We start from the raw sequence: 15,354 nt of genomic DNA, 5'->3' as shown, positions 1-15,354 counted from the left end.
TGATAAATTTCACTGACAGAATACCACGAGAGGGATGTCAGATGGGTGCCAACATCTTTAAGAACAGTGAATGGATATGCATAGTGCTCTGACATCTCTTTTATATAGCTAGCAAAGATGAAGCATCAGAAATATGACACATTGCTCAGGACAGCTTTAAGGAAAGAGCTTAAAAGTTATGGATGTAAATCTCTATGCAATGGAGAGGATTAATGGTTTGGCTGAGAAAAAAAAAATAAGCCTGACCACTAATAAAATGAAAATTCCGTGCAAAACATGTTCACAAATTGATCAAGCTTCCTGGCACAAATACTAGAAATGCAATGTCTGGAACCTGATTGTGGTTTATAAGTCTGAAGGACAGAAAGAGATACTTGAGTCTCCCATCAAATGTCTGCATTCAATGCTGTGAATGCGATCTAATGGCACAACTTAAACCAAATTGTCCCAACATTGTTGGAAAGGAAGTACAAATTAATTCAACATCCCAAAGACCTAGTGGTGCTTTAGAATAAGCTATGCATACCCAGGTACCAAAGTGTAACCTTTGAGCCTTTGGTCATTAGTCAGATTGAGTCAATTGATTACATGCTAAATAGTGAAATACAACTAGCAAAGAATATGAATAAGCAAAAAGCATATGCACTAAACCTATCCATATGAGAAAATCTGATGGAGGAAGGACAAGGAGGTCAAATGAAGTTCTTACACAGACTTAATAATCCTACAAGTCTGAGATATCTCCAACTTTTCACACCAGAGCATTGTTAAAATCTTAATTCTGGCTGAAAGTGTTGATTAATTATCTGTAACAGCAGCTCTGACAGTGGTTCTAGCTGCATGGTTTTAAAAATATTAAATATATTAAATAGAAATATACTATATATCTACACCGATCAGCCATAATATTATGAGCACTGACAGGTGAAGTGAATAACACTGATTATCTCCTCATCATGGCACCTGTTAGTGGGTGGGATTTATTAGGTAGCAAGTGAACATTTTGTCCTCAAAGTTGATGTGTTAGAAGCAGGGAAAATGGGCAAGCGTAAGGATTTGAGCGAGTTTGACAAGGGCCAGATTGTGATGGCTAGACGACTGGATCAGAGCATCTCCAAAACCGCAGCTCTTGTGGGGTGTTCCTGGTCTGCAGTGGTCAGTATCTATCAGAAGTGGTCCATGGAAGAAACAGTGGTGAACCAGTGACAGGGTCATGGATGGCCAAGGCTCATTAATGCACATGGGGAGCGAAGGCTGGCCCGTGTGATCCGATCCAACAGACGAGCTATTGTTGCTCACATTGCTGAAGAAGTTAATGCTGGTTCTGAAAGGTGTCAGAATACACAGTGGATCACAGTTTGTATCGTATGGGGTTGCATAGCCACAGACCATTCAGGGTGCCCTACTGATCCCTGTGCACTGCCAAAAGTGCCAACAATAGCCACGTGAGCATCAGAACTGGACCACGGAACAATGGAAGAAGGTGGCCTGGTCTGATGAATCCCGTTTTCTTTTACATCACATGGATGTCTGGGTGCATGTGCGTCACTTACATGGGGATAACATGACACCCAGGTGCACTATGGGAAGAAGGCAAGCCAGCTGAGGTAGTGTCATGTTTTGGGCAATGTTCTGCTGGAAAACCTTGGGTCCTGCCATCCATGTGGATGTTTCTTTGACATGTACCACCTACCTAAGTACTGTTGCAGACCATGTACACTTTCATGGAAACGGTATTCCCTGATGGCTGTGGCCTCTTTCAGCAGGATAATGCGCTGTGCCACAAAGTAAAAATGGTTAAGGAATGGTTTGATGACCACAACAACGAGTTTGAGGTGATGACTTCATCTAAATTCCCCAGATTTTAATCCAATCGAGCATCTGTGGGATTACAAAAAAGTCTGATACATGGAGGCCCCACCTCGCAACTTACAGGACTTAAAAGATTCTGCTACTAACATCTTGGTGCCAGATACCACAGCACACCTTCAGGGATCTAGTGGAGTCTACGCCTTGATGCGTCAGGGCTGTTTTGGCAGCAAAAGGGGAGGGGGAACAGCACAATATTAGGCAGGTGGTCATAATGTTATGGCTGATAGGTATATATGAAATTATAAATTAAATATATTTGAGTAAAAATACATTGTTTTCTTTATAGTAACATCTTTGGCAGGGACTGGAAAAGGTGATTTTGGTTTCTCAGTATTTTTTTTTTGTCTTATTAACTTAAGTTAATAAAACCACTGCTTATAGCTGTTACATGTAGTAAAATAAACTTGTTTTGCTGACATTCTACATTATTACCTATAAGTGAATGAAACAATAGACTGTTGTTATCTAATTAATAAAAAGCTGATTTGTTATAAGAGGAATAAAACATTTTATTTAATTTGCTGTTATTGGAATAACAGCATCGCCATCAGGTTTTATTTCCTTGGTAAAGGATATGTGGACTAATATGTGCATGAAGTAAACAAGCAACTTAATTATCTGAATTCCAAATTCCATGTTAATACAACCTAACCAAAAGTTTTTGGACACCTCACTATCATACCTATATGTGCTTGTTGAACATCCCATTCCAAAGTTGCTCTCTCCTTTGCTGTAATAATAACCTCCACTCTAATGGAAAGGCTTTCAACCAGATTTTGGAGTGTGGCTGTGAGAATTTCTGCTCATTCAGCCACAAGAGCATTTCCGTCATGACGGCTCTTAAAATGAATTCTGCTCTAATTGATGGAAACAAAATGTAGCTAGGTTTTGTCTTGGTCTTGCTTCAACATCTGGGTAAGTGCAAAGACTTGCCCGTTCAATGTGCATGCACATAGAGATATTAAGAACATAGTGCTTAACAGATCCATACAGGTGGTGCTGGAAAAAGAAAGGCAAGGATGCAAAACTCTATCCATGTATTGAGGACAGACCCAGGAATTTAGTTTGGATAATAAAGGGTTATGTAGATACAAAGGATGCATGGTAGATAGGCTGCAGCGTCGGCATCTACTTAGATGAACTAATTATTAGTGAGTGATGACCTCTGAGGAGGTCAGTGTTCCAGTTCATCCCAGTGGTGTTCAGCTGGATTGAATTAAGTGTTCTGTGCAGGGCATTCAAGATCTTCCACACCAATCACTGCAATCCGTGTATTCATGGACCTCACTTTGTGCACAGGGGCATTGTCATGCTGGAACAGGATTGGGTCTCTGAAATGAAATCTTGGGGCTGGGAAAATGAAGGGAAATCTTCAAGCTACAGCATGCAATAAAATTTTAGACACCTGTGCCAACTCTGTGGCAACAGTTTAAGGAATAACCACATATGGATGTGATGGTCAGGTGTCCACATACTTTTGGCCATATACTGTGTATGTGTTATTTTATAAAACTGAAAAAATTCCTAACCCTTCCTAACTACAACATTTTCCTATTAGCTTCACCATAGTCACTGAATAATTCATAGAATTATTGAATAATATCCTTTAAAACAAAAAAAACTGAAAAATAAGCTGCACGTTTTGGGGACTGAAAAGGTAGCAGCTGGTCATCTATTTTGATATTCCCTCATTTGTGAAACATGCAGTATAAAGGTATTCCTAAAACTTTTGCATTTTTCATATTACCTTACTCACTCTCCTAACCAAATAAAGCTGAAGTCCATCTTCAAAAATTGGGAGACGCTTACCGCTATATCTCCCTCCTGTAGCCGCATCCCTGCCAAGGATCCTGAAAAGGGAAAATCAAATTATATATACAGAGTTATTTCAAAACTGTCACAGGTGTATTACTCATCTCTTTCAAATTCAGCTCCTTTCCCAAATTTTCATGCAGGGACTGATAATGTCCCAGTGAATGCCATCAATCTAATACACAGTCCTGGCAATCAAAGTGATGCCGATAGATGACAGCAAGGGGGAAGAAGTAATCATGTCTCCAAACAGACTCATACTGTACAGCTGCAATTTACAGCTCAAACCTTAGGTATGGTTCAATTTAGTTGCCAGACTGAACCCGGTTAATATGTACTTGGTTATATCATGGATAGTCAGTGGTGTTCTTAATTTCTTTGCAGTATAAAAAGATAGGAACAAACTTGCTGTAGCCATGACACATACATACAGGTACCTCCTGCACGAGACTGATGATCCTGTAAGAGTATTTCAATACTTCAACACAAATGCTGCTGTTCGTTCATTTTGGACTACAGACATTTATTTCCAGCTTTCAAAGTGCAGTCATTGTGCCTTAAGTCATCTTAAAGAGTAATGCCCTGCAATCATTATTCACCTCCTCCATGCTAACGCCACACCTCTGTATATCAGCTCTAATTCAGGAAGAGCATTCTTCCAGTGAACATTTAGCATTTGTGATACATACATAAACACTACTCTTTTCACCATTAATTCTTGATTACTGATCTCTCACTGATGGTAACACTGTATGATATGAAACTACAGAAGTACTGTAAAGGCAAGTATCACTAACACACCTATCACATACTGGTGAAGCACTCTGGCAGGCTGGGCAAGATGTTATAATGACTAGACACGAATGACAGTTGGCATAAGGCTTAGTTTTATGGTTATGACTGCAAATTAGGGGAGGGGGACCTATTAAAATATGGAGTAATGAGGTGAGAGAGTCAGGCAAGTGGCCAGAAGTGAGAATTTGCCCTCTTCACATCACACCTCCCACATCTCTCATTTTTCCACTCTCTCTAAGTTTGCGAGGTTCAAAGGCGACTTCCATGCTAGTTAAAATCACTACAAAAACCCTTCTTAGACCCACTGATTTTTAAATAAAACATATAATATACAAAATGAAAAATCTTTCATATACCATAATCTAATTATTATTAATAGTAGTAGCATTACTATTATTATAATTATTATTATTATTATTATTATTATTATTATTATTATTATTATTATTATTGTTGTTGTTGCTGTTACAAAATAATACAGTGGAATTGCTAAATTCCATCTTTATAAAACACAATCAACAAAAGCAGCCCAAATTACATTCCAAGCCCAAGGCCATTTATACCAGCCAAATGTGATTAAAAAACAGCCCCGTCGGATGGGAAACCACCCAAACTGGCAACACTGCTCACTGGAAGCATCCAAGAGGATGTGCTGGGGGAGGCACAAGTCATATGATGCAGTTTCAGTGCCATCTAGTGACTATAAATCCTCACTGAGTAGTGTGAGAGGCATATGTGTGAAAGTCAGTGGAGATACGTCTAACCTGAAAAGAAAAGCAGTGCACCTGAAATATATCAAATACAGTACAGGTCTGACACTATACTGATTACAGAATCATTCTGCACTACGGTCTACTACCCGGCTGAATTTAGGATTTTAAGACGACATTTTGATTTAAAGTTCTGAATTAAAACAAAAGATGATATTATCTACCATAATGATATTATCTCAACAAGCGTTATAGGAGTACTGTTACGTTAGCAAAAGAAAGCTGCAAAAAGTGTTAAATACAATAACCGTGAAGCATGTTTTTGTGTTTTTGTTATTCTTAGCATTAATTTTTTTAGTTTCAGTCTACGATCACAAATACCTTTCTTCATCACATTATTTAAACATACACTATATGGCCAAAAGCTTGTGGATACCTGACCATCACACCCTTATATAGTTCTTCTGTTGCCACAAAGTTGGAAGCACATAATTGTATAAAATGTCGTTGTATGGTGCATTATTACTATTTCCCTTTACTGGAACTAAGGTACCCAAATCCGTTTCAACATGACAACGCCTCTGTGCACAAAGCATCTCCATGAAGACATGATCTGCCAAGATGTGGTGTGGATGAACTCAAGTGGCCTGCATAAGTCCTGACCTCAACCCCACTGAACACCTTTGAAATGAACTGGAACACCAATTTCATGCCCATCACCCAGGTCACTATACCCCTGACTTCCTAGGTATTTATCCACACAGTCACAAAATAAAAAAAAACTGTATAAAACAGTGCAGGCTGTTATTTATTAACATTTACAACATTTGCCAGACGCCCTTATCCAGAGCGACTTATAAATATACATCGCTCACTTCTTTTTTTTTTTTTACAATGGAGCAGTTGGGGGTTAAGGGCCTTGCACAGGGGCCCAGGGGTAGCAGCTTGGCTGTGGTGGGATTTGAACACACAACCTTCATAGTCTAACGTCATAACTACTGAGCTATCTACAGAAAAGGGGCAACAATCGTACATACTGCCCATTTGGCCGTATAGTGTATCTTTAACAATGGTGCCAATAATTGTGGAGCTTCCTGTTAGTCACTGTACATTTATAGACCATGCAGAGATGATATTTCTCTTCCTATAAACAGAATGTTCCCCCTTTGTACTTCAAGCCCATTTCTGAGCATCTCTACGTTCTATATTTAAAAATATAAATTCAGTACACAATCAGAAACTAACCTGAGCATGCTTTGCTAGAGTAGTGTAAGCCTTACCAGGATTGTCGCCAGTAAAAGCCACCACTTTACAGTCTTCTGGGAACCCAAAACGCTTGACGAAATAGTGAGAAACAGAGCCCTAGGAGGAGACATGAATATTAAATATTAATAACAGCAGCCTTATATAAATAACATATTTTTGCTGCACTGTAATATAGAATTTAAGTTTTATAACCCTTTAAAATACTAGCACAGCTGGAAGAATACACAGCATGTTTCTACATATTTACAACCACAGAAAAAACTTTAAAAAAATAATAAAAAGTAATACCAGAACTGCATTTGGTGGTGTGGGGTTACCCAGCTTCTCTGCCAGCTGAGGCGCAGTGGCTTTCAAACATGGCTCTGACCACTTTTTAGTGAAGATGTCCATTAAATTCATCCCTGAACCTTGAAATCAGAGCAAACATTTACACACATAAACAATTATACCTCACACGAATGCCTCAGAGAAAAATGCTTGCATCCATTTTGCTATTTTTAATAATGCATAAACTGAAAAGAAGCAGGTCTATAAACAGCTATCTAAACTCCCAGATCCCAGATGAACAAGGCAGGAGGTTTTACAAGAAACAAGACTGATCTTCAAGCTGGCTAAAGTTTCCAGTCTTCTGCATGCTTAGGTAAAGTAATCACATAGGGTCAGCCGTTGCTGTATTCTTGAATTTAATTAGTAAAAAGGTTTTCAATAAGAGAAGCTCTGACAACAGTCCTGGCTGCAAATAAGTTATAAAAAATAATAATAATTTCTGTAGTAACACAAGGACTTTTGTTTGCTGAATACTCCACATAAACAAAGCATTTCCTAATGTCTTATTATTTAACAAAGAAATATGTACTTTATCTAGTACAATTGTTCATAAAATGCTTATTTAACTATTATGGAAGGAGTTATTTAGCTAACTCTTGACATTGACTGTTAATCGAAGAAATCTGTAATCTTCGGTAATCTAATCACAAAGGTATTGGATAAACGTAGCACAGCATGTTCTTCCTCCAACTTCTTTTCATCACATCGCCACAATCTTATCATTAAAGTTTAAAGTAAAGTCTAGGCTGATTAAAGTGTTAAAAAAAAATAATTTCTGACCTTGCAGGAAAATATATGTACTAAAAATGTGTAAATAATTACACTAACATTTTAAAATGCAAACATCTGAGCAAAATAATAATACTTATTATTATTATTATTATTATTATTATTATTATTATAGAAACACTATGTTAACTTACCATCACTGAAGTCAACAGGTGCATAATCACCAAGAAAAAGAGATGCAGCAAAGCTACTGACCAGTGAGATTCTCTATCAAAATCAAATTTAAAGTGTTACATATTTTTATTTATATAAGTGGATGCAGCTATTATGAATTTGCTGAGAGTTTACACACTTACCTCAGTCTCATTGTATCTGTCCTGCTGTAACTGGTAGATCTTGGCAATCTGATTTGCAGTAAAGCGCTAAAAGGGTTTAAAAAAAAATGAATAAATAACATGGAAGTGAAAAAGAGATGCTTGTTCAACTTGGTTAGAACAAGCTAAGTTTTTTTTTCATGCTGATCATTTTCAAATCTAATTCCAGATGTCTGTAACATTCTGACTATTATAGTGATTTTTATGTCCACACCTCATAGGCCCGTGACCCAGTGATATCAGCAAGCTGTTGAGCGCCCCCTACTGCACACTCAAGGCTCTTACATTGCTCTGTAGTACTGGAGTCCATCCACACTGGACTGTCATGGACAGCAAAACTATCCTATAAAAGAGACATGCAACCAAACAGGAATGTGCTTAGTATGAAATAAATCCATTGGTCATATCACACTCTCTGGTGTTTAGAATAATTTATAAGTCACCCAAATGAGGATGGGGGTTCCCTTTTGAGTCTGGTTCCTCTCAAGGTTTCTTCCTCATACCATCTAAGGGAGTTTTTCCTTGCCACAGTCGCCTTCAGGCTTGCTCACTAGGGATGATTTTGTCTAACATCTAGGAATGTTTTTTGTTTCTTATGTTCCGTAAAGCTGCTTTGAGACAATGTTCATTGTTAACAGCGCTATACAAATAAAATTGAATTGATAAATTGAAAATTGAATATGAAATCTGCTCCTTAAAGCTGACACACAGCGTTGGATGTCACATTTTGCGGCTCTCATATCACTTAAACCAAACAACTAATTATAATAAAGCTTACATCTAATCAATGTCCAAAGTGTCCTGTACAAAATGAACATATTGTGACATGATTTGACAGGAATTAAGAAAGACACTATATTGCCAAATTTTGGGACACCCCTCCAAATCATTGAATTCAGGTGTTCCAATCACTTCCATGGCCACAGGTGTATAAAAGCAAGCACCTAGGCATGCAGACTGCTTCTACAAACATTTGTGAAAGAGTGGGTTGCTCTCAGAAGCTCAGTGAATTGAAGCGTGGTACCGTGATAGGTTGCCACCTGTGCAACTTCCTCACTATTAAATATTCCACAGTCAATTATTAGTGGAATTACAACAAAGTGGAACAAAGGGGTCAGGCGCACAGTGCGCAGAAGCCACCAAAGTTCTGCAGAGGCAATAGCAACAGACCTCCAAACTTGGTGTGGCCTTCAGATTAACTCAAGAACAGTGTGTAGAAAGCTTGGGTCTTCATGGCCGAGCAGCTGCAGCCAAGCCTTACATCACCAAGTGCAATGCAGTGGTGTAAAGCACACCTTCACTGGACTCCAGAGCAGTGGACACATGTTCTCTGGAGTGACGAATCACGCTTCTCTGTCTGGCAATACGATGGACGAGTCTGGGTTTGGCGGTTGCCAGGAGGACGGTACTTGCGTGACTGCATTGTGCCAAGTGTAATATAGTGTACTTGGCAATATAGTGTATTAGGTTTCTGTCAGGGGTTGTGTATACGATCAGACATGTTCATATATAACTGAACTACTGTATAACTGTACACACTGTATATACAAGCACACAATTTATATAGGATTATTTTTTCTTCATTTTATCTACATATCACATCACAATCAAAAAGTCATTTTGATAAATATATCCATATCATTTTTGTCAGTAACATTTTATAACTATCTTGTACTGTATTGTACCTTTTTGTATATTTAAATGCTGATTTTTCCAGATTTTTTAGGAAAAAAAAACTTAGAATTTCAGTTAAACATTAGAAACCCTCAAATATCATGACTTAAATATTTTCTAACAGTTGAACTTGAACAAACAGACTTCACGTTAAAAGTAAAATGAATTTCCTAGTTACATAATTGCGCTTTTTAATCCAAAAAGTGCACAGTTACAGTACAGAAATTTATATTTATACAGTTATAGGAAAGAACTTTGTATCTGGTTCATGTCGAGATTTCTTCCTAATATTGTCTCAGGGAATTTTTTTTCCTTGTCACATTTACCTCTTGCTTGCTAATTAGGGATAAATTGTCAAAAATTATATAAACGTAAAATTTATATCCTGATATATTATGTTTCTGTAAAGTTGCTTTGTCAAAATGCCACACAAATAAAACTGAATTGACTTAAAAATATTCCTGTCTGGCTACCAAGTTTCTATCAGTTTGTATGTATTTTGGTTAAAAAACATCTATATCAATTTGAATGGATAGAACATCCCATTTTTTCCCGTCTTCATACATTAAAGTTTCTTTTGTACTAATTAGTAATTTAACTAAATGTACCTTTGGATTTCATATGAACAAAACATGCATTTTATGTGACCCATAAATATAATCTGTAAAAGTAACCTGTGTAACATTTCATAAGATCTGAGGCTTGTAGAGAGTTACAAACATACAGTGAGAATACGTTCAAAAAACCATTTTAGATAAAATAATTCACTTGTGTCCATTTCATGAGGTTCTTCCACTATTAATGGAGCAAAGATTTCACACTTCATTTTATTCATTCAGTGCCTGCATTGTCCTACATTTATTATTCATGCTGTTAAATTTATTTATCTTCCATAAGTGCTTTATCCTGGGTAGAGCTGTGATGAATCAGGAGTCTATCCCATGAAAGCTGGGAGCAGGGGCAGGAACACACTTTACTTAAACAGCATTTTTCTGTCAGCGCCTCTTCAAATGTGAAGACTAAACTTTTTTTTTTTTGATACTGAAAGCTGACATCTCTCTTTCATTCTGCAAAGACTCTGGCACTCCATTCCTGCTTCAAAGCAAAATTACTGCATTAACACTAAAATCTCTATTGTAGCTCAGGTTCTGCCCTCTGCTCTCATGTTCAACACATTTCCTGGATCACAAGATCCTACTTTAAACATTAAACACTCACCATTTTGTACGAGTATAAAGAAAACCTGACAGGACACATGACTGATGATCCTTGAACACTTTCAAAAGGAAATGAGGTTAAATCTCCTCAATGGAGTTACTGATCAAAAGAAGTGGTACCTGCAGCAGGCTGTGTAAATATCTTCCCGGATCCAGACGCTGCAGAGTTTTTCTCGCTCCCTTTTTCCAGTATACACTGCCATGTTGCTGCAGTAAATACATCAAACAAATTGGCTTCATTCATTCTAAATGCTTTTCAGCGTACACGAGTCAAAGAGAGTGTGACATACCTGCCCGCTGCCTGAAATAGCTTTCACACGAGAGAAGTCAAATCCAGCACCCTTCATCTTTTCAAGGAGCAGGTCGAGTGCCTGCAGTTGCAAATCTTTATTAAATCAGTAATCCACTACACAAAACTGTAACAGAACTGATGTGAACTGTTTTATGGATTTAGCACATTGATTGAAGCTGCCTCACCTTGACCCACATGAGCACTGGAGAGGTTACGGTCACTCTGTTCTCATGGATGTGAACTCCCCCCTGAGTCCTGTATGGTAAAAACATAGAACAAGTATAGTTTAAGACACTACTGTAACTTCTGTAGATAAAGAAGACATTCTAAAGCGATTCGGACAGCAAATATGTGCCTACCTGAACTCTGGAAGGTCACCATCAAACTGTACATTACTCTGGTGAGTAACTTGAAGACTGCCATCAATGGCAACGACTTTCAGCTTAGGATAATAAAGAGAAGGAAAGAACTTTAATTTCTAATATCAGTGCAGAGGGGAATGTTGTACACATATATGGTGAAAAAGTCAGAGGGCAAAGTGGAAAAGAGGAAATGCCATCACACCTACATGTGGATTGATGGATGGATGGATGGATGATTCATAATAATACCATTAAAAATATGACTGGTTTTAGAGTGAACATTTTTATGCATCCATATAATATTTACCCAATAAAATCATAATATTCAATGTATGTATTCAATATCTCAATCTTTATATGAGAAGTAGTATACTACATCATTTAACTTTACATTTAAATGAGTATTAGATTTTCTTTAAAAAAAAGACTAGAATTATATTATTATTGTGTTTCTGCTTTTATATGCATTATTTATTACTAGTATCATTATTATTATTATTATTATTATTATTAATAATAATAATAATAATAATTTATTTTTAATATTTAATTTTAATTTAATATTATTTTAATAATATTTATTATTATTATTATTTTTAAGGCTTTAGACACTCTCCATACGAAATATTAGGCTTTATTAACAATTTATTAAGAGCAATAAACTATTCAGCATAATACATTTCTATCAAAACACTAACTTGAAGCTCTACATATTCCAGATTCACAATCAGTTAGAGTTTCTTATTCTACACCCGTATTCCGGCTAATCGTTCCTCTTATGTTTTCATTGGCTGTTAGCTCACACAGGTATTATTTAAACTTGAGATCATTTAGAGTTACATTTTTTCTCTTTTTATCTTATATTGTTAGGACACAAGAACGCACTTTTGTATCGTAAAATAAAACACAAATTAGTTAGTAAAGTAAAATTTGAGTCCTTTTGTTTTTGGCGATTGGCTAACTGCGTGTGACGTTTATTTTACGGACCAATCACAGGCTAGAAGGCGGGATTAACCGGAATATGGGTAGGGAGAAAAATCGTACTTCCGTTCTTTCAAAGGTGGTTAGACAGCATGCATGTAAGAAAGGCCAACAATAATAAAGCAATAATAATACATAAGGGTTTAAACTACCTGCTGGGTGCTGAAGTCAAATCCTAAGTAATAGGAGTCTGTTAGTTCAGCCATTTGGTGTGGTGGTGTCTTGCAGGATGGTAAAAGTTCATTCACATTCACACACACACACACACACACACACACACACACACACACTCACTGCTCTGCTGTATTTAAAGTGACAGCGCACAAAAAGTTGGAGGGAGACATGACTAGACTTTATGAATGTCTATAACGCATTAAAATGCAATCATTTCACACCAAAGATCAAAACTGATATTCTACACAGGCAACACAGTGCTGTAAATAATTAGGTGGCATCACCCCTTAGTCTGCTCTTAAGTCAATAACCTCCATATCTAAAAACCTGATCACACCACTGTTATTCAAGACCCAGAAACACTGCTGTTGAAAGTCCAAAAGTGCTGACTAACACATTACTTCAGAGGAAATTCACTGTTTAACCTCCCTTAAACAATTAGTGGAAGTGCAAGTGTGAGTGTAAGAGATAAGGGTTTCATGTTTACTTTAAAACTTAAACCCAACCACGAAGCTAATGTCTAGACTGAGTATTAATAGATGGAATGTATAAATGCAAAAGAACACGCCAGTGTCAATCAAGACCTCATATAGCAAACACCTCTTCATACAACCTCTTTTACTGCATTCACTATAGAGCCAAACGTACGTGCACACCTGACCATAATACCCATTTGTTGTTCTTCCCCCAAACTGTTGCCACAAAGTTGGAAGCACAAAATTCTTTTTTAAAGAGACATGTAAGTGAGACAAAATGACAGAACCAGTCCAAGCACAGAGCTGTTAAGTTGATACAAATCCTACAACACCGTTCCCAATATTGACTAGACTAATATACAGTTAAGTGCAAAAAATATGCATGGCTTTACCTTGAAAAACCAGAATGACACTTAATGTGTTTACAACTTCCAAAACCGAATCCCAAAACCAATTTTTGCTAATCCTTCTGACAGTGTCAGTTTTCTTTCACAGCAAAATTGGTCAAGAATTAACAAGCACACAATAAACACCTGCTAACTGTTTTAATTTATAAGAAAAAAAATCTAGATACAGTAAATTCACATTCGGGTATATTAACTACAGCTTGTGAACATGGGTACAGACCTTTGAGCTCAACTGCTAACCGAATTGGTGTAATGATCAGGCTATGTTACACTATATTGCCAAAAGTTTTGGGATACCCCTTCAAATCATTGAATTCAGGTGTTGTTTTTCAGGGGTTGGGCTTGGCCCCTTAGTTCCAGTGAAAGGAACTCTTAATGCTTCAGCATACCAGGACATTTTGGACAATTTCATGCTCCCAACTTTGTGGGAACAGTTTGGGGATGACCCCTTCCTGTTCCAACATGACTGCACACCAGTGCACAAAGCAAGATCTATAATAATATGTATGAGTAAGTTTGGTGTGGAGGAACTGACCTCAACCTGATATAACACCTTTGGGATGAATTTGAGCGGCGACTGCAAGCCAGGCCAAAACTGGGACATCTGCCTTTATATGCACATGAATGTAATATGGAGTTCTCCTGCCCTTTGCAGCTATAACAGCTTCAAATCTTCTGGAAAGTCTTTCCACAAGGTTGAGGAGTATTTATGGGAATTTTTGACCGTTCCTCTAGAAGCGCATTTGTGAGGTCAGGCACTGATCCTGGACAAAAAGGCCTGGCTCACAGTCTCCGCTCTACTTCATCCCAAAGGTGTTCTATGTTGAGGTCAGGACTCTGTGCAGGCCAGTCAAGTGCCAAAAACACCAAACTCACTCATCCATGTCTTTATGGACCTTGCTTTATGCACTGGTGCACAGTCATAATGGAAGAGGAAGGGGCCAGCTCCAAACTGTTCCCACAAAGTTGGGAGCATGGAATTGTCCAAAATGTCTTGGTAAGCTGAAGCACTAAGAGTTCCTTTCACTGGAACTAAGGGGCCAAGCCCAACCCCTGAAAATCAACACTTGAATTCAATGATTTCCCAAAATCTTTGGCAATATAATGTATATTAGGGGTTCAACTTTTCCTACCCTGAACAAATGGGTAAGCTGAATATGATACTGTATGTGCATAAATTTAAAATTATCAAACTGAACCAAAGTTTTAAATACATTCAATATGAATAAATGGTATTGCCTAGCTGTCACTGTCAGACTCACCCATTACTTCAACAATGCTATGTCAAACACTGTTACTTTAAAGTCCTGGGGATAGTTTATTCTATAATACATTAAAAAAGATCACAAATAAAGACCACTAAAATATATCATGCTGGAAAATCCAACATCTCTACCAGTGTGTAAGTTATTGTTCCAGCACTTTTCTTGGCTAATTTTCTCAGCTGAACTGTTCCATACATTTAGTCTGTTGTGATATTAACTTAAAAACGTTGTTGTATTGTGGTGTAGTGGATGTACCAGCATTTATCAAATGTCTAATCAATTTGACCAGCTTGCCACAGTTTTAGTAGCTGCTCAGACTAAGTTGGATTTTTGGGGGGGGATCCTGCTTGACCGCTTGAAGGTTTCTTTTTCATGTCATCTCACAGGTCAACCTGGAGTAACTTCATAAACAACATGGGGGGGGGGTAGTGCTGCAGATTTGGGTGTTAATCAGAACACAAATAGGAAAGAGACAGCAAAACATATCTATGTAATAACATAACACCTACACTCATCAGGCATAACATTATGAGCACTGACAGCTGACCTGAATAACATCTCATCATGGCACCTGTTAGTGGGTGGGATATATTAGGCAGCAAGTGAACATTTTGTCCTCAA

The 15,354-nt window shown here is 37.4% G+C and overlaps 1 protein-coding gene across 2 annotated transcripts in view; it reads right to left on the bottom strand.

Moving 5' to 3' along the window:
* xylb (xylulokinase homolog (H. influenzae)) overlaps positions 1–12,718 on the bottom strand; it is a 55,159-nt gene extending 42,441 nt beyond the window's left edge. For both annotated transcript variants that reach the window (XR_009205852.1, XM_058400239.1), the window contains exons 1-11: positions 12,564–12,718; positions 11,428–11,510; positions 11,254–11,323; positions 11,067–11,147; positions 10,897–10,983; positions 8,100–8,228; positions 7,868–7,933; positions 7,706–7,778; positions 6,744–6,862; positions 6,470–6,551; positions 3,682–3,722 (exon numbers count right to left, since the gene is read on the bottom strand). Coding sequence is in view for 1 of the 2 variants with exons in the window: in XM_058400239.1 (XP_058256222.1) it covers positions 3,682–3,722; positions 6,470–6,551; positions 6,744–6,862; positions 7,706–7,778; positions 7,868–7,933; positions 8,100–8,228; positions 10,897–10,983; positions 11,067–11,147; positions 11,254–11,323; positions 11,428–11,510; positions 12,564–12,617 (885 nt within the window). In the remaining variant the exon portion in view is untranslated. The remainder of the gene's footprint in view (positions 1–3,681; positions 3,723–6,469; positions 6,552–6,743; positions 6,863–7,705; positions 7,779–7,867; positions 7,934–8,099; positions 8,229–10,896; positions 10,984–11,066; positions 11,148–11,253; positions 11,324–11,427; positions 11,511–12,563) is intronic.
* Between the last annotated feature and the right edge of the window lie 2,636 nt (positions 12,719–15,354).

The sequence above is a fragment of the Hemibagrus wyckioides genome, linkage group LG01 (genome assembly GCF_019097595.1).
Source record: "Hemibagrus wyckioides isolate EC202008001 linkage group LG01, SWU_Hwy_1.0, whole genome shotgun sequence".
Lineage (NCBI taxonomy): Eukaryota > Metazoa > Chordata > Actinopteri > Siluriformes > Bagridae > Hemibagrus > Hemibagrus wyckioides.
This window is presented reverse-complemented; position numbering and strand designations above follow the sequence as displayed.